The following is a 22562-nucleotide window of genomic DNA, read 5'->3' on the forward strand; positions in this document are numbered from 1 at the left end:
TTAAAAAGAAGTCTAAAATCCATGACACATACAACTCGTTCAGGAGAAGAACATTTCTCATGAGGCCAGCATTACCTTAATACCAAAAATCAAAGAAAACTACAGATCAATGACTCATGGACTCTCCTTTTATAAACCTAAAAATCAATGACTGAAGCTTCCATCTTAAGAAACTAGAAAAAAGAGCAAATACCTAAATTAAGCAGAAAAAATAATAAAGAGCAAGAATAAAATTAAAAAAAAAAACAGAAAAATATTAGAATCAGTGACAGCAAAAAATGGTACTTAGAACAGTGCAATGAAATTGATGAACTCCAAGCCCAACTGATCCAGAAAAGGCTTAGACAAATTACTAGAAATGGAATGAGAAAAAAAGATGGGCTGGGAATGTGGCTCAAGTGGTAACGCGCTCGCCTGGCATGTGCGGGGTGCTGGGTTCGATCCTTAGCACCACATAAAGATGTTGTGTCCACTGAAAATTGAAAAATAAATATAAAAAATTCTCTCTTTCAAAAAAAAAGATGATTATTACTGATGCTGAGATATTTCAAGATAAAGAAATATTGTAATTTTTTGTCAATAAATTCGACAACAAATGGAATGGACAAAAATCCTTGAACATTTTACGAAAGCCACTCAGAAGGGATATCAAGAATTAAAAAAAAAAAAAAAACAAGCAGTGCAAATGGCCACATAAAGATCCAGATAGAGCTGGGGTTGTAGCTTAGTGGTAGAGCACTTGCTTATTAGCACATATGGGGCATTGGGTTTGATTCTCAGCACCACATAAAAATAAGATAAAGGTATTATATTCATTAAAAAAATCCAGATAATTTTAAAGAAGTGTATTATTGTTCCCTCATGTAACTATGATCACATCATGGCTCAGAAATTTCAAACTATCAGTTGTTTCAAAGCTCCTAACCCAGGAGTGGGTTTGTCTCTTTGTCTTTAAGCTCCTGTAAAGCTTAGAAATTCTGCTTCTTCTTAGTACACTTAAGACAAATGGTTAAGACACAACTGATAGTTTAAGGTTTTTTGTTTTGTTTGGTACTGGGGATTTAACACAGCTACAACCTCAGCCCTTTTATTTATGTAGTTTTTGTTTTGAGATAGGGTCTCATTAAGTTGCAGAGGAAGTCCTTAACTTTCCACCTCCTACCCTCAGTCACCCAGATAGCTAAGATTACTGGCACATACTAGGCCAGATAATCAATTTGTGATGAGACACTAGAATGCATAAGTAGGGTTTTGAGCAATTTCTGTTACTGGCATTTCCTTTATCACAAACCTTTCTAACACAAAGGAAAAGTGCCTAACATGTTTTCTCAAAGATCAGCTCTTTGGGTTTATACTCACCACCTCCCACCACAAAAAATTTCTAATTAAATAATTAAACTAAGTACTACACACTTTTTTCTTTTTTGTCATGCTGAGGACTAAACCTAGGCAAGCATTCTACCACTAAGCTACATCCCCAGTCCACTATGAACTTTTGAAATCATATTAAGCATTTCAACTTGACTGCATCATACAACAACGGCTGAATAGCTTTTTTGTAAGTGTATTAATTAATTGATCAATCATCATTTTGGTTGTCTTTTTTTGCTCATGTGTGATGCCAGGGGTGGAACCCAGGGACTCATACATGCTAGGCAAGCACTCTACCAGTAAGCCACATTCCCAGCCTGTCTGTATCTCTCTCTCTCTCTTTCTCTCTTCTCAAACAAAGCCTTTGCTAAAAATAATAGCTCCTACAATGGTAAAATGCACATATTTCTTCTATTCCTGAAGCTTCTTTTTTACTTACTGGATGATAGAGGTATTTTCCTTTTAGAATAATTCACCTTTAAATTGGGTGTGGTGGGGCACAACTATAATCCCATTGGCTCAGAACTTGAGGCAGGAGGATTGCAAGTTCAAGGCCAGCCTCAGAAATTTAGAGAGGTCCTAACAAACTCAGTGAGACCCAGTCTTTTTTTTTTTTTTTTTTTGAGACCCAGTCTTAAAGTTAAAATTTTTAAACAAGGGATGGGGATGTAGCTTAGTGTACCTCTAGGTTCAATCCCTAGTAGACAAAGTTCACCTTTAAAAGTTAAGAAGCTCGACTCCATGCTCTGTCCATAAGAGAATAAAAGCCTCAAAACCAACTTTAAAAAAAAAATTTTTTTTAGCTGTAGGTGAACACACAGTTATCTTTTGTTTTTATGTGGTGCTGAGGTTCTAACCCAGTGCCTCACACATGTGAGGCAAGTGCTTTACCACTGAGCTACAGCCCCAGTCCTCAAAACCAACTTTTACAGAGATGAAATGTCAAGATTAGTCATATTTTTTATACAATCATATGTTTTTATAAAGTTTTAAAGCCATCAAACTTTATAAATTTTGTTGGACATGGTGGTGTACACCTAAAATTCTAGCGACTCTGGAGGTTGAGGGAAGAGGATCACAAGTTTAAAGCCAGTCTAGGCAATTTAGCAAGACTCTGTCTCAAAAAAAAATTTTTTTAAATGGATGGGGATGTAGCTCAGTGATACAGTGCTTGCCTACATATGCAAGGCCCTGGGTTCAATCCTTAGCACACACAAAAAAGAAAAAACTTCATAAATATTAATTTGAAGAGGAAATTGAGGCTGAAATGACTGGCCATCAGCCTCAGTTAATTGGAGAAAATTAAAACTGGACTGTGTCAATTTCTGTAGAACAGTCTTTCTGGTGTTTCTCCACATAAGACCATTTTTTGTGTGCCATTTGTTTTATTCATTCATTCATTCATTCCAGGAATTGAAGCCAGAAGTGCTTTACCACAGAGCTACATGCCTGGTTCTTTTTATTTTTTATTTTTGAAACATTATCTTGCTAAAGTGCTGAGGCTGATCTCTATTTGTGATCCTCCTGTTTCAGCCTCTGGTGTAGCTGTTATTACAGGCATGTGCCATCACATCTGATGGTTGTGTGCCACTTGTTTTAGGTGTGCACAAAGGTAGAGCTGTTGGTTGGGTTCCACTGATGTGTAATGTATTAATTAATGGATTATTTCAACAGTTACCTAGTAGGTATCTATGAGCTGGGAATATAAAAATGAACAGAAGCCTTCCTTTCTGTGGGAGAACAGGAGTTTCTCATTTATTCTTTTTTTTTTAATATTTATTTTTTAGTTATCGGCGGACACAACATCTTTGTTTGTATGTGGTGCTGAGGATCGAACCCGGGCAGCACGCATGCCAGGCGAGCACGCTACTGCTTGAGCCACATCCCCAGCCCCCTCATTTATTCTTTTTAAAATATATTTTTTAGTTGGACACAATACATTTATTTATATATTTTATGTGGTGCTGAGGATTGAACTCAGTGATTCACCCATGCTAGGCAAATGCTGTACCACTGAGCCACAAACCCAGCCCCCTCTCATTTATTCTTGATGGAAAGGAATCTGACTATATCTACAAAATCACAGACATCTATTTCTGGAATCGCACTCCACCTACATTAGAGTACAGGTAACTCACTGCAGCTTTCTGTGTAAAATGATTAGAAATTACCCAAAGATCCAGTGAAACAGGACAGGATGAATAAACCACAGGGCTGGGGTTGTGGCTCAGCGGTAGAGAGCTGGCCTCACAGGTGCGAGACCCAGGGTTCAATCCTCAGCAACACATAAAAATAAATAAGTGGGGGCTAGGGTTGTGGCTCAGTGGTGGAGCACACGCCTCCCACATGCTGGACCCTGGGTTCCATCCTCAGCAACACATAAAAATAAATAAGTGGAAATAAAGGTATTGTGTCCAATTTCAACTAATAAAATAAATATTTAAAATAAATAAATAAATAAGTGAAGTAAAGGTTTGTGTCCAACTACAATAAATAAATACTTAAAGATAAAATAAAATAAACTACACATTAAGGTATAGCCACACAGAGAATATTATGCCACAGTAAACGGTGCACATTTCTTTTAGTTTTTTCTTCCTGATACTGGGGATTGAACCTAGCATTGTTCTATCACTGACCTACATCCCTAACTCCTTTCATTTTTTTATTTTGAAATGGGCTCCTCAGATCGCTAGATTGCCCAGGCTGGCCTCCTGCCTCAGCCTGAGTTGCTCTGATTACAATACCGCACCTGGCTAACAATGCAGATCTTCATATGCCAATTCCGAGAAAGCCTACTGGGGCTTTCACTATGTTGCTCAGGTTGTTCTCAAATTTTTAGGCTCAAGTGATTCTCCTGCCTCAGCCTCCCAAGTAGCTGAGACTACAGGCATTCACCACTGCACCAGCAGACTTTTTTTTGCACGAGGAAAAAGCAAAGTTACCTCTAGTACAAAAAAAGGGGGACGAGAATAACCATATCTATTCCCGTTTGTTTGGTTTTGCATTTTTTTTAAACTGGAAGTATAAACAACAAAACTCTAATGGAGGTTTTCCCATTATTCTTTCGTAAAGACGTTGTAAATACTACCTATATTTGTAAATGCCCTCGTGAGGAGCTCATAGCTTTACGGACAACTCTGTTAGGGAAGGAAAGGTGGGAAGCTTTCTTGGTTTCTGCCTGGCGAGCCTGGGAAAGGCAAAGGGCAGTGGGCACCGGCCGTTGTATGCTCAAGTACAGCCCGAAATCCATGCTTCTCGGGCAAGAGGCAGCGCGGCCTCCCAGGAGCAGTCCTCAGTGGCCTTGCCACTGCTCAGATTCACTCTGGTCTCCCACATCACAGATGTCCCTCCCAAGCCATCCCAAACCCTCCAGCCAAGTACTTACCATGATAACTTCCTCCTAGCAGCACGTTGCCTTCTCACCTTCTCTCAGATCAACGCTCCACGCTCAACTGCGGACTGCCACGCAGTATGCCAGGCCCTGATTGGCTCATCGTCTGCATGACTGCCATTGGCTCCAACAGCTCCAGGGCGGGGCCGCAGGCTGAGCCCCCAATCGTGATGGGCCATCTTCCTTGCATGGCAAAGCAAATCCTTCTGATTGGTCTTCACTTTAGGCGGGAAATCCTACTGCATCATTGGCGAGGAGAGGTGGGCCTGGGCTTGCGGTGTTGATGCCATCTAAGGGTTGGCCACCGGACCAAGAAGGAACTCTGCTTAGGGGAGAGGGACATATTACAGTTGCCTATTCCACACGAACCCTATCTATTCTTCTGCAAAAATCCGCCTCTACCAAGCTTTACTGGGCGTCTGGATTACAAAGTGGATATCTAGTAAAAGACTTTGCAGGCTCAGCTTTATGCAACTATACATAAGGACTACTTGGCAATCTGTTACAGGTGCTGATGATGTTATTAGTATAGTAGGCTGATAAGAATCTTAAGTCCCTATGCAACCCACTCTTGTTTGGTCACATGATCAATTGAACCCAGCATGCTCAGCCACATAGACCTTTTTAAATATTTTTTGGGGGGATAGGGTCTCACTAAATTGCTCAGTAAATTGCTGAGGCTGACCTTGAACTTGCTTTCCTCTGGAACTTGTCTCAGCCTCCCAAGTCACTAGAATTACAGGCCACTGTGCCCAGCTTCGGTCATTTAAATAACTCTTATAATGAATTTATTGAACTTAGTCATCATGAACATACAGATCTTCTCTTTTGGGGGTGGGGATATAGCTCAGTTGGTAGAGTGCTTGCTTCACATGCACAAGGCCCTGGGTACAATCCCAGCAGCACACACACAAAAGAATCTCTCTTTCTCTTTTGCTTTCTATTTTTTCAACTTTTATCTTTTCAGTTCTATCTTATTTGAATCATTCTCTGTGTGTGTGTGTGTGTGTGTGTGTGTGTATTTGTTTTTTGGTTGTAGTTGGACACAATACCTTCATTTTATTTATTTATTTTTATGTGGTGCAGAGGATCGAACCCAGCATCTCACATGTGTTAGGCAAGTGGTCTATTGCTGAGCCATAACCCCAGCCCCCTGAAACAACTTTTTATTCACATATTTTTTTGGTACCAGGGATTGAACTCAGGGGTTAGTTACTTCTACTTTGTATCGCTCCTAATCATTGAAGAGATGCTCTCCCTCTTAAAGATTCTAAATTAAGGACTTGGGATGTAACTCAGTGATAGCATGCTTGCTTACCAAGTACAGATCTTAGTTTGAACAAAGAGAGAGAGAGAGAGAGAGAGAGAGAGAGAGAGAGAGATTGGGCCAAAAATACAGAAAGAATTAGAGGTGCTGAAGTTTGATTACAGAACCTCATGTAGTAGGAGGATATGTATGATACAGAAAAGCAAACTTGGTTGCATGTTCTTGGAGTCTGTCAGGCTTATCTTCTGGCTGTCAGCATTTACATAAATAACTTGTATATCTTGGGCCTGGAGTTCAGGCTGGCATGCTTCCTGTAAATTTTACAGGGAAAAGGAAGCTAAAGTAGGCATCTAGGTGTTTAAAGGATATTTAGAGAAATTGGGAGGAATTTTAGGAGTGAAAGGAATTTGCTAAAGAGATAAGACAAGATATTGACAAGACATTTGATCTAGGGGCCCAAATATCCAAAAGATCTTCTGGGGAGGTTAAGGACAAGCAATCAGAAGTAAAGGGCAACAAAGGTGGGCATAATAGGAGAATTTATAATAGATAAAAACTTAAACTTTTCTTCTATATCTAATTTTTGTTCTTTAATCTTGCTAAGGGACTCATAAAGCTAACTGTTAGAAATAACCAGATACCCCAAGAAATCAAACGTGTGCTCAAAAGCGGGTGGGTAAAGCAAACCTTTACTTCTGCCAGAATAGTATGTTACAGGAACCTGGTTAGCAAACCCTCCTGGGTGCACAATCCCCCTAGTTTATATACCTAATGCTTCACTGCCCTTCACCCTGATTGGAGAACACAATGGAACAATCTACACAATTGGCTAATTTTAGAATTAGGGCAGGCAAAAGGGAAGAACTACTATAATTGGACCTAATTAAGGCTGAATACTATATTCTGAAAATGGACCCCTAGACTTTCTATTTCTCACATAACCATTATATATTCCTTTGTGTGCCTTTTAAAATTTGATCTTTCTATATGTACCAAGAGGATAGATTTTTGGAAGCGGGAGGAAGGAAGGAAGGAAGGAAGGAAGGAAGGGAGGGAGGGAGGGAGGGAGGGAGGGAAAGCACTTGGGCCCGGGAATATACCTGAGTAGTAAAATGTTTGCCTGGCATGTACAAGATCCTGAGTTTGATCCCCAGCACTGAAAAGAAAAGAAAGAGCAGGAAAAGAGGGAAGGAGGAAGGGAGACAGAGAAGGAGGAAGGAAGGAAGTGGGATGGGGTTGTAGCTCAGTGGTAAAGCATTTGCCTAGCACTGCAAAAAGAAAAAAAGAAAAGAAAAAAAAAAACAAAGAAAAACAAACAAACAAAAAACCCCACAATCTTTTAGATACAAAACTCTAAATCTTCAAATATATACTTACTTTGTGAGTCTTTATGACTTGAAACCAAGAGGCCTTCTATGGTTCAACAAACTATGGACACAAGTGCATTTCAAAGTGCAAAAGATGCAGTCTGTTTTAAGATTCAAAATCTCCTCCAAAATAGGCTTAGATAGCAAAGACCCTCATTGTTAACAAGGCAAGGAAGATTGGAGATAATTAAGACAAACTCCCCTGAGAACTGATACCTTTGGACAAAGAGATCCTTTGTGTTACTGATTCCAGCTGGCTAGCTGCCTGGTACCAGCATGACAAACTGCACCCCTTAGCTGGTGAAGACCAGAATGATTATCTGTTTTGGTCACAAAGTCAAGATCTCAAGACATAAAACAAAAGGAGAATCTTATCTTTTCCTGCTCATGATATAAACCACACAGAAGACAAAGACAAAAGAAACAAGGGGGATTCCTGGGAGGCTATGGATCAATAAGCAATGGGTACTCAGAACCAAATTCACAGAGCAAAAATTCAAAAAAATTCATTCCTTTTTAAATTTATTTTTTACATACATGACAATAGTGGAATGTATTACACTCATTATTACTCATTTACAGCACAAGTTTTCGTAACTCTGTATATAAAGATGTTCACTCCAAATTAGAATTCATTCTTTTAAAAAATATTTTTCAATTGTCAATGGATCTTTATTTTAGTTATTTATATGAGGTGCCAAGAATCGAACCCAGTGCCTCACACATGCTAGGAAGGTGTTCTACCACTGGGCTACAACCCCAGCCCAAAGAGTTCATTCTTACAAATGTTTTTTTCCTGGCAAAATTAATTTGGAAAGGAAAAGACAAGGAAAAAAATTTACCTTCCTCTCACAATCAGGCATTCCAGAATGAACTCCAGTAGTGCTAACTTTGATAAGAATTTCTACCTTCTTCTGGCTTTGGCAGTTTTTCCAGGATCCTATCTGCAGTCTCCAGAGCAAATGGGAACACCCCAGACTTTTAGGATCCTATTCTCTTGCCAGAAACTGTAGGGACAGTAAAACTCTAATTCCATCTTCTTGGGGTCTCTTATGGGCCTGAGAATTAAATTGACATAAGACAGATTAACAGGAGAAGAGTGTACCAAATTATGATACCAGTTTTACATGGCCCAGGAGCCCTCATATGAAAATGAAGACTCAAAGAAGCAATTACTTATATACTGAATTGGTCAAAGAATAGTAAGTTGTGAAGAGGCAGCTCAATTATGTGGGGATACTTAAAAGATAGGGCTATTTTTAACAAAGTCTGTGTAGAATTCTCTCATCTCAATTTCTCAAACTCAAGGTTAAGGATGTTGTATCTTTCACATGGGAATTTAATCTGCTTCAAAGAAATAACATGAAGGTCAGGGTTATCCTGCACGTTCTGTTTTTTCAGATGCTTTTTTTTTTTAGACATATATGACAGTAGAGTGTATTTTGACATATTCTACATACAGGGAGTACAACCCATTCTAATTATGATCCCATTCTGGTTGTACACAATGTGGAATTACACTGGCTGTGTATTCATATATGAGCAAAGGGAAGTTATGTCTGATTCATTCTACTGTTTTTCCTATTCCCATCTCCCCTTCCTTCCCTTCATTCCCCTTTGTCTAATCCACTGAATTTACATTCTTTCTCCTCCCCTACCTTATTATATGTTAGCATCTGCATATCAGAGAGAACATTTGGCCATTGGTTGCTTTTTTGTTTGTTTGTTTGTTTGGTACCAGGGATTGAACCCAGGGGCACTTAACAACTGATTCACATCCCCAGCCCATTTTTGTATTTTATTTAGAGACAGGGTCTTACCAAGTTGCTTAGTGCCTCATTAAGTTGCTGAGGGGCTTTGAACTCCCAATCCTCCTGCCTCATCCTTCCGAGCCACTGGGATTACAGGTGTGTGCCGCTGTGCCTGGTTGGTTTTGGGGGACTGGCTTATTTCACTTATCATGATATTCTCTAGTTCCATCCATTTACTGACAAATGCCATAATTTCATTTTTCTTTATGGCGGAATAATATTCCATTGTGTATATATACCACATTTTCTTTATACATTCATCTGTTGAGGGGCACCTAGGTTGGTTCCATAGTTTGGCTACTGTAAATTGAGCTGCTATAAACATTGTTGTGGCTGCGTCACTGTAGTATGTTTTCAAGTGTTTTTAATTTAACTAGTCAACAGGCTATAGTGATAAATTTTTAATTGTTTTGCTCCATAGAAGAAAAGCACCACTTCGATTAGTTACTTGAAGTATTAATGTAAAGGAATTGGAATTTTCATGCAGAAGAAAGGACCAAAAGGAGACAAATATAAAGACCATAGAAATAGCTATTTATTTGTGTATTTATTTATTTATTTCCTTGCAGTTCTTGGGATAGAAGATAAGGGCCTCATGCATGCTAGGAAAGTGTTCTACCACTGAGCTATACTCCCAGCCCTTTTTATTTTTATTTTGAGACAAGGTATTGCTCAGCTGCCCAGGCTGGCCTTGAACTTGAGTTCTTCCTGCCTCAGTCCCAAGTTGACCAGATTACAGGTATATGCCACTGTGCCCAGTTTTACCAAGCAGTTAACATATGAACCTTTGGGGGAGAATTATCCAAACCATAGAATGAGTTTTTATGCATTATGACTAACAGTGCTATGAAAATTTGCATACAAGTTTTGTATGGACATGTATTTTCACTTCTCTTGGATATACATCCCTGGAAGCAAATGACTGTATAATAAAGAACCTTAATGTTTAAAAATTTGAAGAACTACCCAACTTTCCAAAACAGCTGCATTCCCCTCAATAGAGTATGAAGTTTCCAACAATTCCATTTTGTCTCCAACACTTATTATCTGACTTTGTTACTCTATCTTAATATTCACTACTAAGTGGTGTGTCATTGTGGGAGATTTGTGTTTCCCTAATAACTAATGATGTCAAGAGTTTTTCTATGCTTATTAGATATTTGTATATTTTCTTGGGAGAAATGTTTCCTTCAGATCCTTTACCCACTTTTAAATTGTACTGTTTATCTTTTTGTTGCTTAATTTGAGTGCTTTACATATTCTAGGATACAAGCAACCTATCAGATATATTATTTTCAAACATTTTCTCCTGTTCTGTGCTTTATCCTTTCACTTTCTTTTTGCAAGGGTGTGCTGGGTTGAACTCAGGGCTTCACGCCTTTTCATTTTCTCAGTGTTACACTTTGAAGTTTTCTATTTTAAAAACGCTTAAGTTATCTCCACTTTTCTTTGGTTGCTTGAACTTTTGGCATCATATTTAAGAAATCATTGCCTAATCCAAGATCATGGAGATTAAACCCTATTTTTTCCCTAAGACTTTTTATAGTACTAGCCTCTATATTTAGGTATTAGATTTTAATTAATTTTTGTATGTGATAGGAAGTAGGGGATTAATTTGCATGTGTACAGTTTGTTGAAAAGACTACTCTTTCCCCTTCTCAAAAATCAATTGTCAGGGCTGGGGTTGTGGCTCAGCAGTAGAGCGCTTGCCTCGAAAGTGTGAGACCCTGGGTTCTATCCTCAGCACCACATAAAAATAAATAAACAAAATGAAGATATTGTGCCCACATATAACTAAACAAATATTTTTTAAAAACTAAAAAAAAAAAATCAATTGTTAGGGACTGGGATTGTAGTGCAGTGTACTTGCCCTGCATGTGTGAGGCACTGGGTTTGATCCTCAGCACCACATAAAAATAAATAAAGGTACTGTGTGTTCATCTACAAGTAAAAAAAAAAAAAACCTATTGTCTGGCCGAGCCTGTACTCCCAGTGGCTCGGGAGGCTGAGGCAGGAGGATCATGAATCCAAAGCCAGCCTCAGCAAAAGCAAGGTGCTAAGCAACTTAGTGAGACCCTATCTCTAAATGAAATACAAAATAGGGCTTGGGATGTGTGCCCCTGAGTTCAATCCCGGTACTGAAAAAAAGAAAAAAAAATGTTGGGGGATGGGGGGCTGTGGTTGTGGCTCAGTGGTGTAGAGTGCTTGCCTAGCATGTGTGAGGCACTAGGTTTAATCCTCAGTACCACATAACAATGAATAAATAAATAATAAATGTATTGTATCCATCTACAACTAAATAAATTTTTAAAAAATCAATTGTCAGGGCTGAGGGTGTAGCTCAGTGGGAGAGCACTTGCCTAGCACATGTAAGGCACTGGGTTTAGTCCCCAACACCACATAAAAATAAATAAACAAAATAAAGGCATTGTGTCCATCTACAACTAAAAAATATTTTTAAAAAATCAATTGTCCAAGCCAGACATGGTGGCGCACGCTATAATCTCAGCAGCTTGGGAGGCTGAGGCAGGAGGATCATGAGTTCAAAGCCAGTCTCAGCAAAATTGAGGTGCTAAAGCAACTCAGTGAGACCCTGTCTCTAAGTAAAATGCAAAATAGGGCTGGGGATGTGGCTCAGTGGTCCAGTGCCCCTGAGTTCAATCCTCGGTACAAATAAAAAAAAAAAAATCAATTGTCCATCAAGAGAATGAGAAGGCAAGCTGGGAGAAAATATTTGCAAAAGTCACATCTGATAAAGGACTATTATCCAAAATATACAAAGAATATACAAAGAATTCTTCAAACTTGACAGTAAGAAAATGAACAACCTATCAAGCCAGGCATGGTGGCATACTTCTGTAATCTCAGCAATTTGGAAAGCTGAAACAGGAGGATCAGAAGTTTGAGCCCAGCTTGGGTAACTTGGAGAGTACTTGTTTCAAAAAACAAACGAACAAAAAATGCTGGGGATGTAGCACAGTGCTTGAATACCCCTGGGTTTAATCCCCAGCAGCACATAGAAAGAGAGAGAGAGAGGAGAGAAAGAGAAAGGGAGGGAAGGAAGGAAGGTAGGAAGGAAGGAAGGGGGGAAAGGAGAGAAGAAAAATAAATGAACAACCATTATAAATTGAGCAAAAACAAAAGATCTGAATAGACGTCTCACCAAAGAACACACACAGTAGCAAATAAACATATGAAAAGATGCTCAACACTACATTTCATTAGGAAAATGCAAAATAAAACAATAATGAGATGCTATCATATACCATATGCCTACAAGAATGACCAAAATCCAGAACACTGATAATACCAAATGCTGGTGTGGACATGGAGCAACCGGAACTCATTGGTGGTGGCAATGCAAGGTGGTACAGACACTGTGGAAGACATTTTGGTAGCTTCTTAGAAATTAAGCATACTTGGGCTGGGGATGTGGCTCAAGTGGTAGTGCGCTCGCCTAGCATGGATGAGGCACTGGGTTCGATTCTTAGCACCACATAAAAATAAAATAAAGATGTCGTGTCCACCTAAAAAACTAAAAAATAAATATATAAAAAAAGAAAATTATGCATACTCTTTTTTTTAAAAAAAGAGTATTTTATTTGTATTTCATTTGTATATATTTTTATGTGGTACTGAGGATCAAACCCAGTGCCTCACACGTGCCAGGTGAGCACTCTACTACTGAGCCACAACCCCAGCACTAAACATGTTCTCAATATAAATCTAGCAATCATTCTTGTTATTCATCCAAATTAGTTGAAAACATGTCCACACAAAAGCCTGCACATGAATGTTTATAGCAGCATTATTCATAACTGTCAAAACCTGAAGACAATTGAATATGTCCTTCAGTAGGTGAATGGGTAAATAAATTATAGTACATCCAGATCATTAAATATTAGTCAATATTATATAGAAATGAACTATCAAGCTATAAAAAGGCATGAAAGACTTTTTTTTTGTACCAGGGATTGAACTCAGGGGGCATTCAACCACTGAGTCACATCCCCAGCCCTGTTTTGTATTTTATTTAGAGACAGGGTCTCACTGAGTTGCTTAGCACCTTGATTTTGCTGAGGCGGGTTTTGAACTTGTGATCCTCCTGCCTCGGCCTCCCTTTCGAGCAGCTGTGATTACAGGTGTGCACCACCATGCTCAGCACCCAGTCCTTTTTATTTTTTATTTTGAAACAGGGTTGTTGTTGCTGGCCTTGAACTTATTTAGTTGTAGTTGGACACAATACCTTTATTTTATTTATTTATTTATTTATTTATTTATTTTTATGTGGTACTAAGGATTGAACCCAGAGCCTTGGCTCTACCACTGAGCCCCAGCCCCAGCCCCTGGCCTTGAACTTTGGATCCTCCCATCTCAGCCTCTCAGCCTCCCAATTTGGGGGATTACACATGTGTGCCACTGTGCCTTATGGCATGAAGGAATTTTTTTTTTAAAGAGACAGAGAGAATATTTTTTAATATTTATTTTTTTATAATATTTATATTTTAGTTTTTTCAGCAGACACAACATCTTTATTTGTATGTGGTGCTAAGGATCGAACCTGGGCGCATGCATGCCAGACGAGCGCGCTACCGCTTGAGCCACATCCCCAGCCCGGCATGGAGGAATTTTAAATGCCTGTTACTAAGTGGGGGAAAAAAAAAGCCAATGTGAAGCCAGGCATGGTGGCACATGCCTATAATCCCAGCAGCTGGGGAGGCTGAGACAGGAGAATCGAGAGTTCAAAGCCAGCCTCAGATAAAAGCAAGGTGCTAGGCAACTCAGTGTGACCCTGTCTCTAAATAAAATACAAAACAAAGCTGGGGATGTGGATCAGCAGTCAAGTGCCCTGAGTTCAATCCCTAATACCCCCCCCCAAAAAAAAGACAATCTGAAAAAGTTACATGCTGTATAATTCCAACTATATGACACCCTGGGAAGGGCAAAACTGTGGACCTTTATTTGTTTATTTATTTATATGCAGTGCTGAGAACAGAACCCAGTGCCTCACATGTTAGGCAAACGCTCTACCACTGAGCCACAACCCTAGCCCCAAAACTATGGAGACAATAAAAATGATTAGGTGTTCCCAGGGATTGAGGGGAAGGAAGGATGAATAGGTAGATCACAGAGAACTTTTAGGGGAGTGAAACTATTCTGCATGATACCATAATTATATATGGATGTTGTTATACATTTGTCTAAATCCATAGAATGTGAAACACCAGGAATGAACCCTAATATGAGGTATGGACTTTGGACTTTTATTAATGTGTCAATGTAAGTTCACCAATTGTAACAAGCGTACCACTCTGGTGCTGGAAATCAATAGTGAAAAAAATTGTGTATCTGGGGACAGGGAGTATATGGGAACTCTCTGTACTTTCTACTCAGTATTACTATGAGACTAAAATGTCTCTGATAAATAAAACCTATTTTTTAAAAAATCAACTGTTGGGCTGGGGTTATGGCTCAGTGGTAGAGCACTTGCCTAGCACGTGTGAAGCCCTGGGTTCGATCCTCAGCACCATATAAAAATAAATAAATAAAATAAAGATATTGTGTCCAACTACAACTAAAAAGTAAATAAATATTTTTTAAAAAATCAACTGTTGGGACTGGGGATGTGGCTCAAGCGGTAGCACGCTCGCCTGGCATGCGTGCGGCCCGGGTTTGATCCTCAGCACCACATACAAAACAAAGATGTTGTGTCTGCCGAAAACTAAAAAATAAATATTCAAAAAAATTCTCTCTCTCTCTAAAAAAAAAATCAACTGTTCATAAACCTAAGGATTTATTTCTAGATTCTCAATCATATTCCATTAATTTTTGTCTACCCATATATCAATACCACAGTCTTGATGACTATAACTTTGTAGACAATTTAGAAACTAAGAATTGTGAATCCTCCAATTTTGTTCTTTTTTTTTTAAGTTGGACACAATACCTTTTATTTTATTTATTTATTTTCTTGTGGTGCTGAGGATTGAACCCAGGGCCTCACACATGCTAGGCAAGCACCAGCCCCAATTTTGTTCTTTTTCAAAAATGTTTTGGCTATTTTGGGTCCATTGCATTTCAATATGAACTTTGGGATGAGCTTAATAATTTCTGCAAAATAGGCAGTTGGGATTTTGATAGGAATTTCACTGAGCCATGGACTAATTTGGGAGAATACTGCCATTTTAACAATTCAAAGTCTGACACTTGTGCTGGGAATGTGGTTCAGTGGCACAACACTTGCTTAATGAAAAAACAAAAGGAAAAAAAAGGAAAAAAAGGTCGTCAAAGAAGAGTCTTCCATTCTATGAACATGGAACATCCATTTTTTAGGCTGTCTTTAATTTAACAATATTTAACAATTTCCAATGTACATATTTTACATTTAGTTAAATTTATTAGTTTTTTTTCCCCCACTGATGCTTGAGATTAAACCCAGGGGCACTTTGCCACTAAACTATATCCCTATTTATATTTTGAGACAGTTTATTGCTAAATTTGCAGAAGCTGGCCTTGAACTTGCAATCCTGCTGCCTCAGCTTCTCAAGTAGCTGGGATTAGAGGTGTGCACCACTGTGCCCAGCATATCTTAGTATTTTTGTAAATAAATTTATTCTAGGTATCTTATTCTTTTTAGTGTAATATGAACAAATTTGTTTTCTTAATTTCATTTTGGAATAGTTCATTGCTAGTGTATATAAATCTAATTGAGCCGAGCGTTGTGGCACATGCCTATAATCCCAGAGGCTTCGGAGGCTCAGGCATGAGGATCCAGAGTTCAAAGCCAGACTTAGCAGGTTAGCAAGGCCCTAAGTAAAATATTAAAAAAAGCTGAGGGCCAGGCGCACGCTTGTAATCCTAGAGGCTTGGGAGGCTGAGATAGGAGGATCAAAGCCAGCCTCAGCAAAACTGAGGTGCTATGCAATTCAGTGAGACCCTGTCTCTAAATAAAATACAAAATAGGGCTGGGGATGTGGCTCAGTGGTTAAACTGCTCAAAAACTGCATTCCAGCTTTAACATGGTTGTTAGTAAACCTTAGGGGAACTTCCATTATAAAGTTTTCAAGTCTCTTGTTCTGAAATACACTTTTCTAGACTTAAGTGGAGGCATTTCAGGACAAGGGACATCTGCTCAGTTAAGTTTAGGCATTATGGCAGTGGGTTAAAGGAGATATCAGACAGGAAGTGGGAGCCTATCTGAACAGTTCCTCAGGACAATAGAATCAGCAAATATTTGAATAGACCAAGGGGGTTTGCTAAAGCAGAGTGTTCCAAGGGGTGTCACCTTGTCTGGGAGTCCACTATCCTGTCACTAGTCTACCAGGCTATACAGGCAGCAGGCTAAGATCCAACCTGAAAACACATATAAAGTTTTTGTGGGGAGCAGATGCCTGCTTTGGTTCTGTTTGGTTTGGCTGGGTTGTTATCATTTTGCTGGGAACAAGTAAATACCTTATTACACTAACTTTTTCTCTTTCTTTTTATTTTCCTTCCTTTTTTTGTACTGAAGATTGAACCCAGGAATACTCTACCACTATGCTACATCCCCACCTTTTTTTTTTTCCCAAAGATAGGGTTTCCCTAAGTTGTTGAGTCTGGCTTTGAACTTGCTATCCTCCTTCCTCAGCCTCCCTAGTCACTGATTACAGGTGTGCACCACCACACCAGGAACCCCAGCTGCCCTTTTAATATTTTGTGACAGGGTCTTCTAACTTGCCCAGGCTGGCCTTAAACTTTCGATCCTCATACTTCAGCCTTCCAAGAGGCTGGGATTAACTTTTTTCATTTTCAAAGAAATGAGTGAAAACAGAAAAAGACCTCTTGGCTCCAAGAATAAATTAACCTGAGGGGAGTCTGATGGTAACACACATGGATTTCCTCATGGTGTGGAGAATGGTATGAAGTACTCTTGAGTGGGGAGTTGCCATTATGGTCCCCCATGGTTCTTCAAAAACTGCCAGGTGCTCCTAGATGAGGAGAGGCTGCTATTGGCATCTGAGGGGCTCTAGGGGTACCCCCAATGGAGGACTGCCTGTTGCCTCTGGAGAATGCTTGCCTACTTATAGGACATTATCTGTAGCTGGAGGCTCAGAGCACCCAGTGTGAATTTTGCTAATTTATAGAACACTCCCAAAAGGCTGCACTCTCCTGTCAAAGCATGGGGGGTGACTTCCTGCCATCCCATTGTAGTTGAGAGGTCAGGGCCCCTCAGCCAGACCCATAACCACATCTCACAGTGCCCAAAGATGCAGACCAAACATCATCTTGTGTTGGGGGGCTTGGATGATGCCCAGCTGGATGGAGTAAATGTTTTGGGATGAATGATCAAGGATGGTATCAGGTACAGTGGAAGCAGGGTAGGATTCTTACCCAGGGACGTCACTTGGCCCTCAGTGAAGGCGGCTAGTCACTTACCTGGTGACTTGGAATTCCTCCTCTGTGTGTCAGTGATAGAGATACTCTAGAACCCAGTGAGCTCTGGTCTTGATCATGTGAGGTGTAGGTAGGGTGGGCTATTTGGGTGTGTAATAGCAGGTAAAGCCCGGTGCTGGGTCCTCCAGGGAGTGCGAGTGGCAGAGCTGCTGGTAGAATCCAGCGCCTGGGGGCGGGGGAGAGCCCTGCGCGCAGGCGGAGTTAGCAAGAGGGGCGGGCACAGAGCTCAGAGCGGTGGCTGTGGTGGCGACAGCAGGTGGGTTGCATCGGGTCTTGCGCGGATGGGCTCGGGCGGAGAGCAGCTGAAAGCTCTGATTTCTGGGCACAGGGTCTCGCGCAGCTGGCTGGGGCGGTGGCGGCAGCCGCGAGTGTCAGAGCGCCAGCAGGTGCACCGGGTCTTAGCTCCGGATCCGGAGCTCAGGGCCCAGGGAGCCCCAGCTTCACAGCCGCTGATATTCTGGCCTGCCCAGTGGGGGGTGATTGCCATTCTTTGAGGCCAGGTGGTCACTTGAGCCCCGTCCCTGGTTGCACAGCTGCTCCTGAGCTGCTCCTGTTCCGGGTCTCGACTTCCTGGCCCAGCTCCCAGGAAGCCTCCCATTTCACCTTGCTCTTGGATCTCAGACCACAGAGCTCTTCCCAGACTCTGGCTTTCCCTACCCTCAGGACTACCTAGCTGGTACCCATGTGGGGCTTTGCCTTATCCTCTCCACTGCCCTAAAGGCAGACAGGACCTCCAGGCTTCCTTGTAACCTCCTGTCCTCTGGCCTGACTCCTGTCCCATCCCAACCCTCCAGCAAGCCCATGATGCAGGTGTCCTAGGTCTCCAGAGCTAAGATAAGAAGAGCACTGGGGAGAGGCAGTACAGAAGGAACTGAAGGTTGGCTAGTACCTGGCTGAACAACTTGTCATTTCCCTCTGTCTGACCCTACTAGATTCCAGTGGCTAGTTTGGTGCACCTCTTAACTACCCATTATGGCCTGGGGACTGCACAGTGCTGCTAGCTTGGCACACTTCTGCCAGAAGCTGAATCGACTGAAGCCTCTGGAGGATTCCAGCATGGAGACGTCTCTGCAGCGCTGCCTGTCTACCTTGGACCTGACCCTGCTGGGTGTGGGTGGCATGGTAGGCTCAGGCCTCTATGTGCTCACGGGTACCGTGGCCAAGAATATGGCTGGTCCTGCTGTACTCTTGTCCTTTGGTGTGGCTGCTGTGGCCTCCCTGCTGGCAGCCCTATGCTATGCAGAATTTGGAGCACGTGTACCCCGCACAGGCTCTGCATACCTATTCACCTATGTGTCCATGGGCGAGGTGTGGGCCTTCCTCATAGGCTGGAATGTGCTCCTAGAATACCTTATTGGGGGTGCTGCTGTGGCCCGTGCCTGGAGTGGCTATCTGGATGCCATCTTTAGCCATGGCATTCGCAACTTCACTGAGTCTCAAGTGGGTGTCTGGCAGGTGCCCTTCCTGGCCCGCTACCCAGATTTCCTGGCTGCTGGCATCCTACTTCTAGCTTCTGCTTTTGTCTCCTGTGGAGTCCGTGTCTCCTCCTGGCTCAATCATACCTTCTCAGCCATCAGCCTGATGGTAATTATCTTCATCATCATCCTGGGCTTCATCCTTGCACACCCCCACAACTGGAGTGCTGAGGAGGGTGGCTTTGCACCCTTTGGCTTCTCTGGTATCATGGCAGGAACTGCTACCTGCTTCTATGCTTTTGTGGGCTTTGATGTCATTGCTGCCTCCAGTGAGGAAGCCCAGAACCCACGGCGGGCTGTGCCCATGGCCATTGCCATCTCCCTTGGCCTGGCAGCTGGTGCCTATATCCTCGTCTCCACCGTACTAACCCTCATGGTGCCCTGGCACAGTCTAGACCCTGACTCAGCACTTGCTGATGCCTTCTACCGGCGGGGCTACAGCTGGGCTGGCTTCATCGTGGCAGCTGGCTCCATCTGCGGTAAGGGGTCCTTCTGGGAAAGGTGGGAGAGAACAGGGCAGTGGGGTCCTGTCCTGAGCCTCTTAGAAAATCTCCACCTTGGGGCTGGGGTTGTGACTCAGTGGTAGAGTGCTCGCCTAGCATGCACGAAGCACTGGGTTCGATTCTCAGCACCACATAAATGTAAAATGAAGATATTGTGTCCACCTAAAACTTAAGAACAAATATTTTTAAAAAATAAAATAAAATCTCCACCCATGCCTCAGTCTTACCAGTTGCATAATGGGCCTGGGAAAGTGCTAATTATTGGAGACTTTCACCTAGGCTTGTTGGAAGGACTCCTCCTATGGGGCTCCTCCCCCCAAATTGTACATAGAATGTCAATTCTGGGCATGTACTTACAAGCCTTCTCCTGGGCAACGGGGCTCAGTTTTTATCAGGTTCTCCAGTGGGCCTATGACTTAAATTGGAGTGCCCCATTCCTGGAGCGGGGGAATGATAATCTTGTACTTCATACACATTCATACTAAAAGCCCAGACAATCTCATCCCTGTGTCTCCAAGGAACCACCTAGGCCCCAGACCCCAACAGTGACCCCTGATAGGTTTAACTATCATGATGACCATTGCCCTACCCTCTGCTACAGCCATGAACACCGTTCTACTCAGCAACCTCTTCTCCCTGCCGCGTATCGTCTATGCCATGGCTGCAGATGGGCTCTTCTTCCAGGTGTTTGCCCGAGTGCATCCCCGGACACAGGTGCCCGTGGTGGGCATCTTGGTGTTTGGTGTCCTTATGGCTCTCCTGGCACTGCTGCTGGACCTTGAGGCGCTGGTCCAGTTCCTGTCCATTGGCACTCTATTGGCCTACACCTTTGTGGCCACCAGCATCATTATTCTACGTTTTCAGAAGGTTTCTCCACACAGCTCCCCAGGCCCAGCCAGCCCTGGCCCTGCAGCCAAGAAGTATGATTCTTTCTCAGACCACATACAGCTAGTAGGTGCTGTGCAAACCTCAATTTCTGAGCCTGGGCAGCTTCGACCAGCCCTGAGGCCCTACCTGGGATTCCTTGATGGATGTAACCCTGGAGCTGCTGTGACTTGGGCACTTAGCATCCTGGTGATCTCAGCCATCACCCTGGGCTGTGTGCTAGTCTTCGGAGACTCGGCCTTGCACCTCCCACGGTGGGGCTACATCTTGCTGCTCCTGATTAGCAGTGTTGTGTTTCTGCTTTGCCTTCTGGTCCTGGGGGCTCACCAGCAACAGCAACAGCAAGACACTTTTCAGGTAGCTTCCCCATTCAGGACCTGCTCAGTCTTACCCCAGCCAGCTCCCTTTGCCCCTTCTTTTTCTGCCATTCCATAATGAACAAGGGCTCATGAGGTTGGGGGAGGCCAATCCATCCATCCTCACTTTATTCATCTTTCCTCATGGTGAGGGAGTACATTCTCTCCAAAATTTCCAGAGACAGATGGAGGCTCTATGAAATTTCTGTGAAGTCAGGCTCGGGGCTGGCAGGTCTTTCCTAATGTCCATCTCAGCCTTGTCCTTATGCCCTCAGATCCCCTTGGTGCCTTTGACTCCAGCCCTGAGCATTCTCCTCAATATCTGCCTCATGTTGAAGCTGAGCTACCTGACCTGGCTGCGCTTCTCCATCTGGCTGCTGATTGGTGAGTGGGGGCAAGGCTAGGACACCTAGTGTGCTACAGTGGGAGGACAAAGAAGGCAGGTAGGGCTGGGTCCTATCCCTCAGGCTCTTTTCAACCTTGCAGGACTCGCTGTGTATTTCAGCTATGGCATTTGGCACAGCAAAGCGAACCAGCAGGAGCCACCAGAGCTGACCACCACACGATATGTGGTATTCTCCAGCAGCAGCCTAGAAGAGACAGTGCAGGCTGTGCAGCCCACTAGCCAGCCACCAGCTGAGGAGCCTGGTTGCATGGAGTAGCCGACCAGTCTGTGAGGCTAACTCATGATTGTTTTGCTCTCTCCATCTCCTCAAGAGGCCAGAGGAGCTGGGAGCTGCTTCTGTTCAGGACACCTTGGGTTTGTAGGCTCTGGTGGTTCTCAGGACTTTAGGACCCTAATCCAGATACTAAATTTCTCTGGTCTTCAGATAATGGGTCTTGGCCAGTGTTGGTGCAGTGAACTCCTTGCTCAGCACCTTCCTGTTTCTGATCAATTCCAGCTATTTGGGTGGGTAGGTAGGGTGGGCAGGGAAGAGGTCGCAGCCCCAGGAATTCATAATAATAACTGTTCAGCCAGCCATATGGTTACCACTATGTCCACTGTGGAATTCTCTGTGATACTGAGTCCTCACCTACCTTTGGGAATCGGGCAATTGTTCCAAATCCATAATAAAGACTGAAACTTCTACAAAGGTTACCTTGGGACCACCTTGAATCAGGGACACAGCCAGGCCTGGGTTCAGGGATTCTCCCTCAGGCCAGTACTCCCTACCTGACTTAGAGGGAAGCAACATACACCAGACATATAGGGGTCAAACGGGCAAGAATATTCCCCACTTATCCTCTGGCAGATAGATCAAGGAGCAGAGCCTGGGCCTCAAAGAGGTTGCCTAGAAAAGGCAGTGGGGTTCCAGAGTTCTCTTGGTTTTTCAGGGCTCCCAGAGAGCACAGCATATTCCTGAGGCCTACCTAGGAACATCAAAGCACTCCCGCACACAGGCATATACCCTCTTGGCACAAACATACCCTAAGACATATGGCTCACATGGATATCCTGCATGCCCATGTGCAGACTGAAATGACAGCTGTTTCTAGGCTTAGGCCCAGCCCACAGCTCACTTTTGTCTCTATCTGCCCACTCTGCCAGGGCTTTGAAATGAAGGCTGGAGATGTTGCACTTATGACTAGTTCACATGGATGTTCATGGGTATACGAGAACCTGGGCCTGCCTTCACTACCTTCCAGCCCACTTGGTAGAAATGGGAACCCTAGCCTGGGGAGGAGGGAGTTCCCAGAAA

At 42.6% G+C, this 22562-nt stretch overlaps 2 protein-coding genes across 3 annotated transcripts in view; one reads left to right on the plus strand and one right to left on the minus strand.

The window, feature by feature from the left end:
• LOC124077018 (tubulin alpha-3 chain) overlaps positions 1–17799 on the minus strand; it is a 30235-nt gene extending 12436 nt beyond the window's left edge. The window contains exons 1-2 of the mRNA XM_058571751.1: positions 17626–17799; positions 4760–5087 (exon numbers count right to left, since the gene is read on the minus strand). Coding sequence (XP_058427734.1) covers positions 4760–4762 — 3 coding nt within the window. The 5' untranslated portion in view covers positions 4763–5087; positions 17626–17799. The remainder of the gene's footprint in view (positions 1–4759; positions 5088–17625) is intronic.
• Positions 17800–17853: 54 nt separating this feature from the next.
• Slc7a4 (solute carrier family 7 member 4) lies at positions 17854–21961 on the plus strand. Of its 2 annotated transcripts, none has more exons than XM_046421215.1 (5): positions 17854–17899; positions 18576–19597; positions 20223–20863; positions 21138–21246; positions 21349–21961. In XM_046421215.1, the coding sequence occupies exons 2-5, from the start codon at positions 18616–18618 to the stop codon at positions 21522–21524; spliced, it is 1908 nt and encodes a 635-aa protein (XP_046277171.1). In that variant the 5' UTR covers positions 17854–17899; positions 18576–18615; the 3' UTR covers positions 21525–21961. The 2 variants fall into 2 exon arrangements, with proteins under 2 accessions (XP_046277171.1, XP_046277172.1); XM_046421216.2 differs by having other exon boundaries at positions 21368–21961.
• Positions 21962–22562: the final 601 nt, after the last annotated feature.

The sequence above is a fragment of the Marmota monax genome, unplaced genomic scaffold (assembly GCF_021218885.2).
Source record: "Marmota monax isolate L192 unplaced genomic scaffold, Marmota_monax_Labrador192_F-V1.1 WCK01_AAM20220418_F8-fsc00157, whole genome shotgun sequence".
NCBI classification, from domain to species: domain Eukaryota; kingdom Metazoa; phylum Chordata; class Mammalia; order Rodentia; family Sciuridae; genus Marmota; species Marmota monax.

Coding starts and splice junctions, on each gene's coding strand:
- Slc7a4 (XM_046421215.1), top strand. CDS start 18,616: ATGGCCTGGGGACTGCACAGTGCTGCTAGCTTGGCACACTTCTGCCAG. Junction 19,598..20,222: donor GGCAGCTGGCTCCATCTGCG/GTAAGGGGTCCT, acceptor CCTCTGCTACAG/CCATGAACACCGTTCTACTC. Junction 21,247..21,348: donor CTCCATCTGGCTGCTGATTG/GTGAGTGGGGGC, acceptor TCAACCTTGCAG/GACTCGCTGTGTATTTCAGC.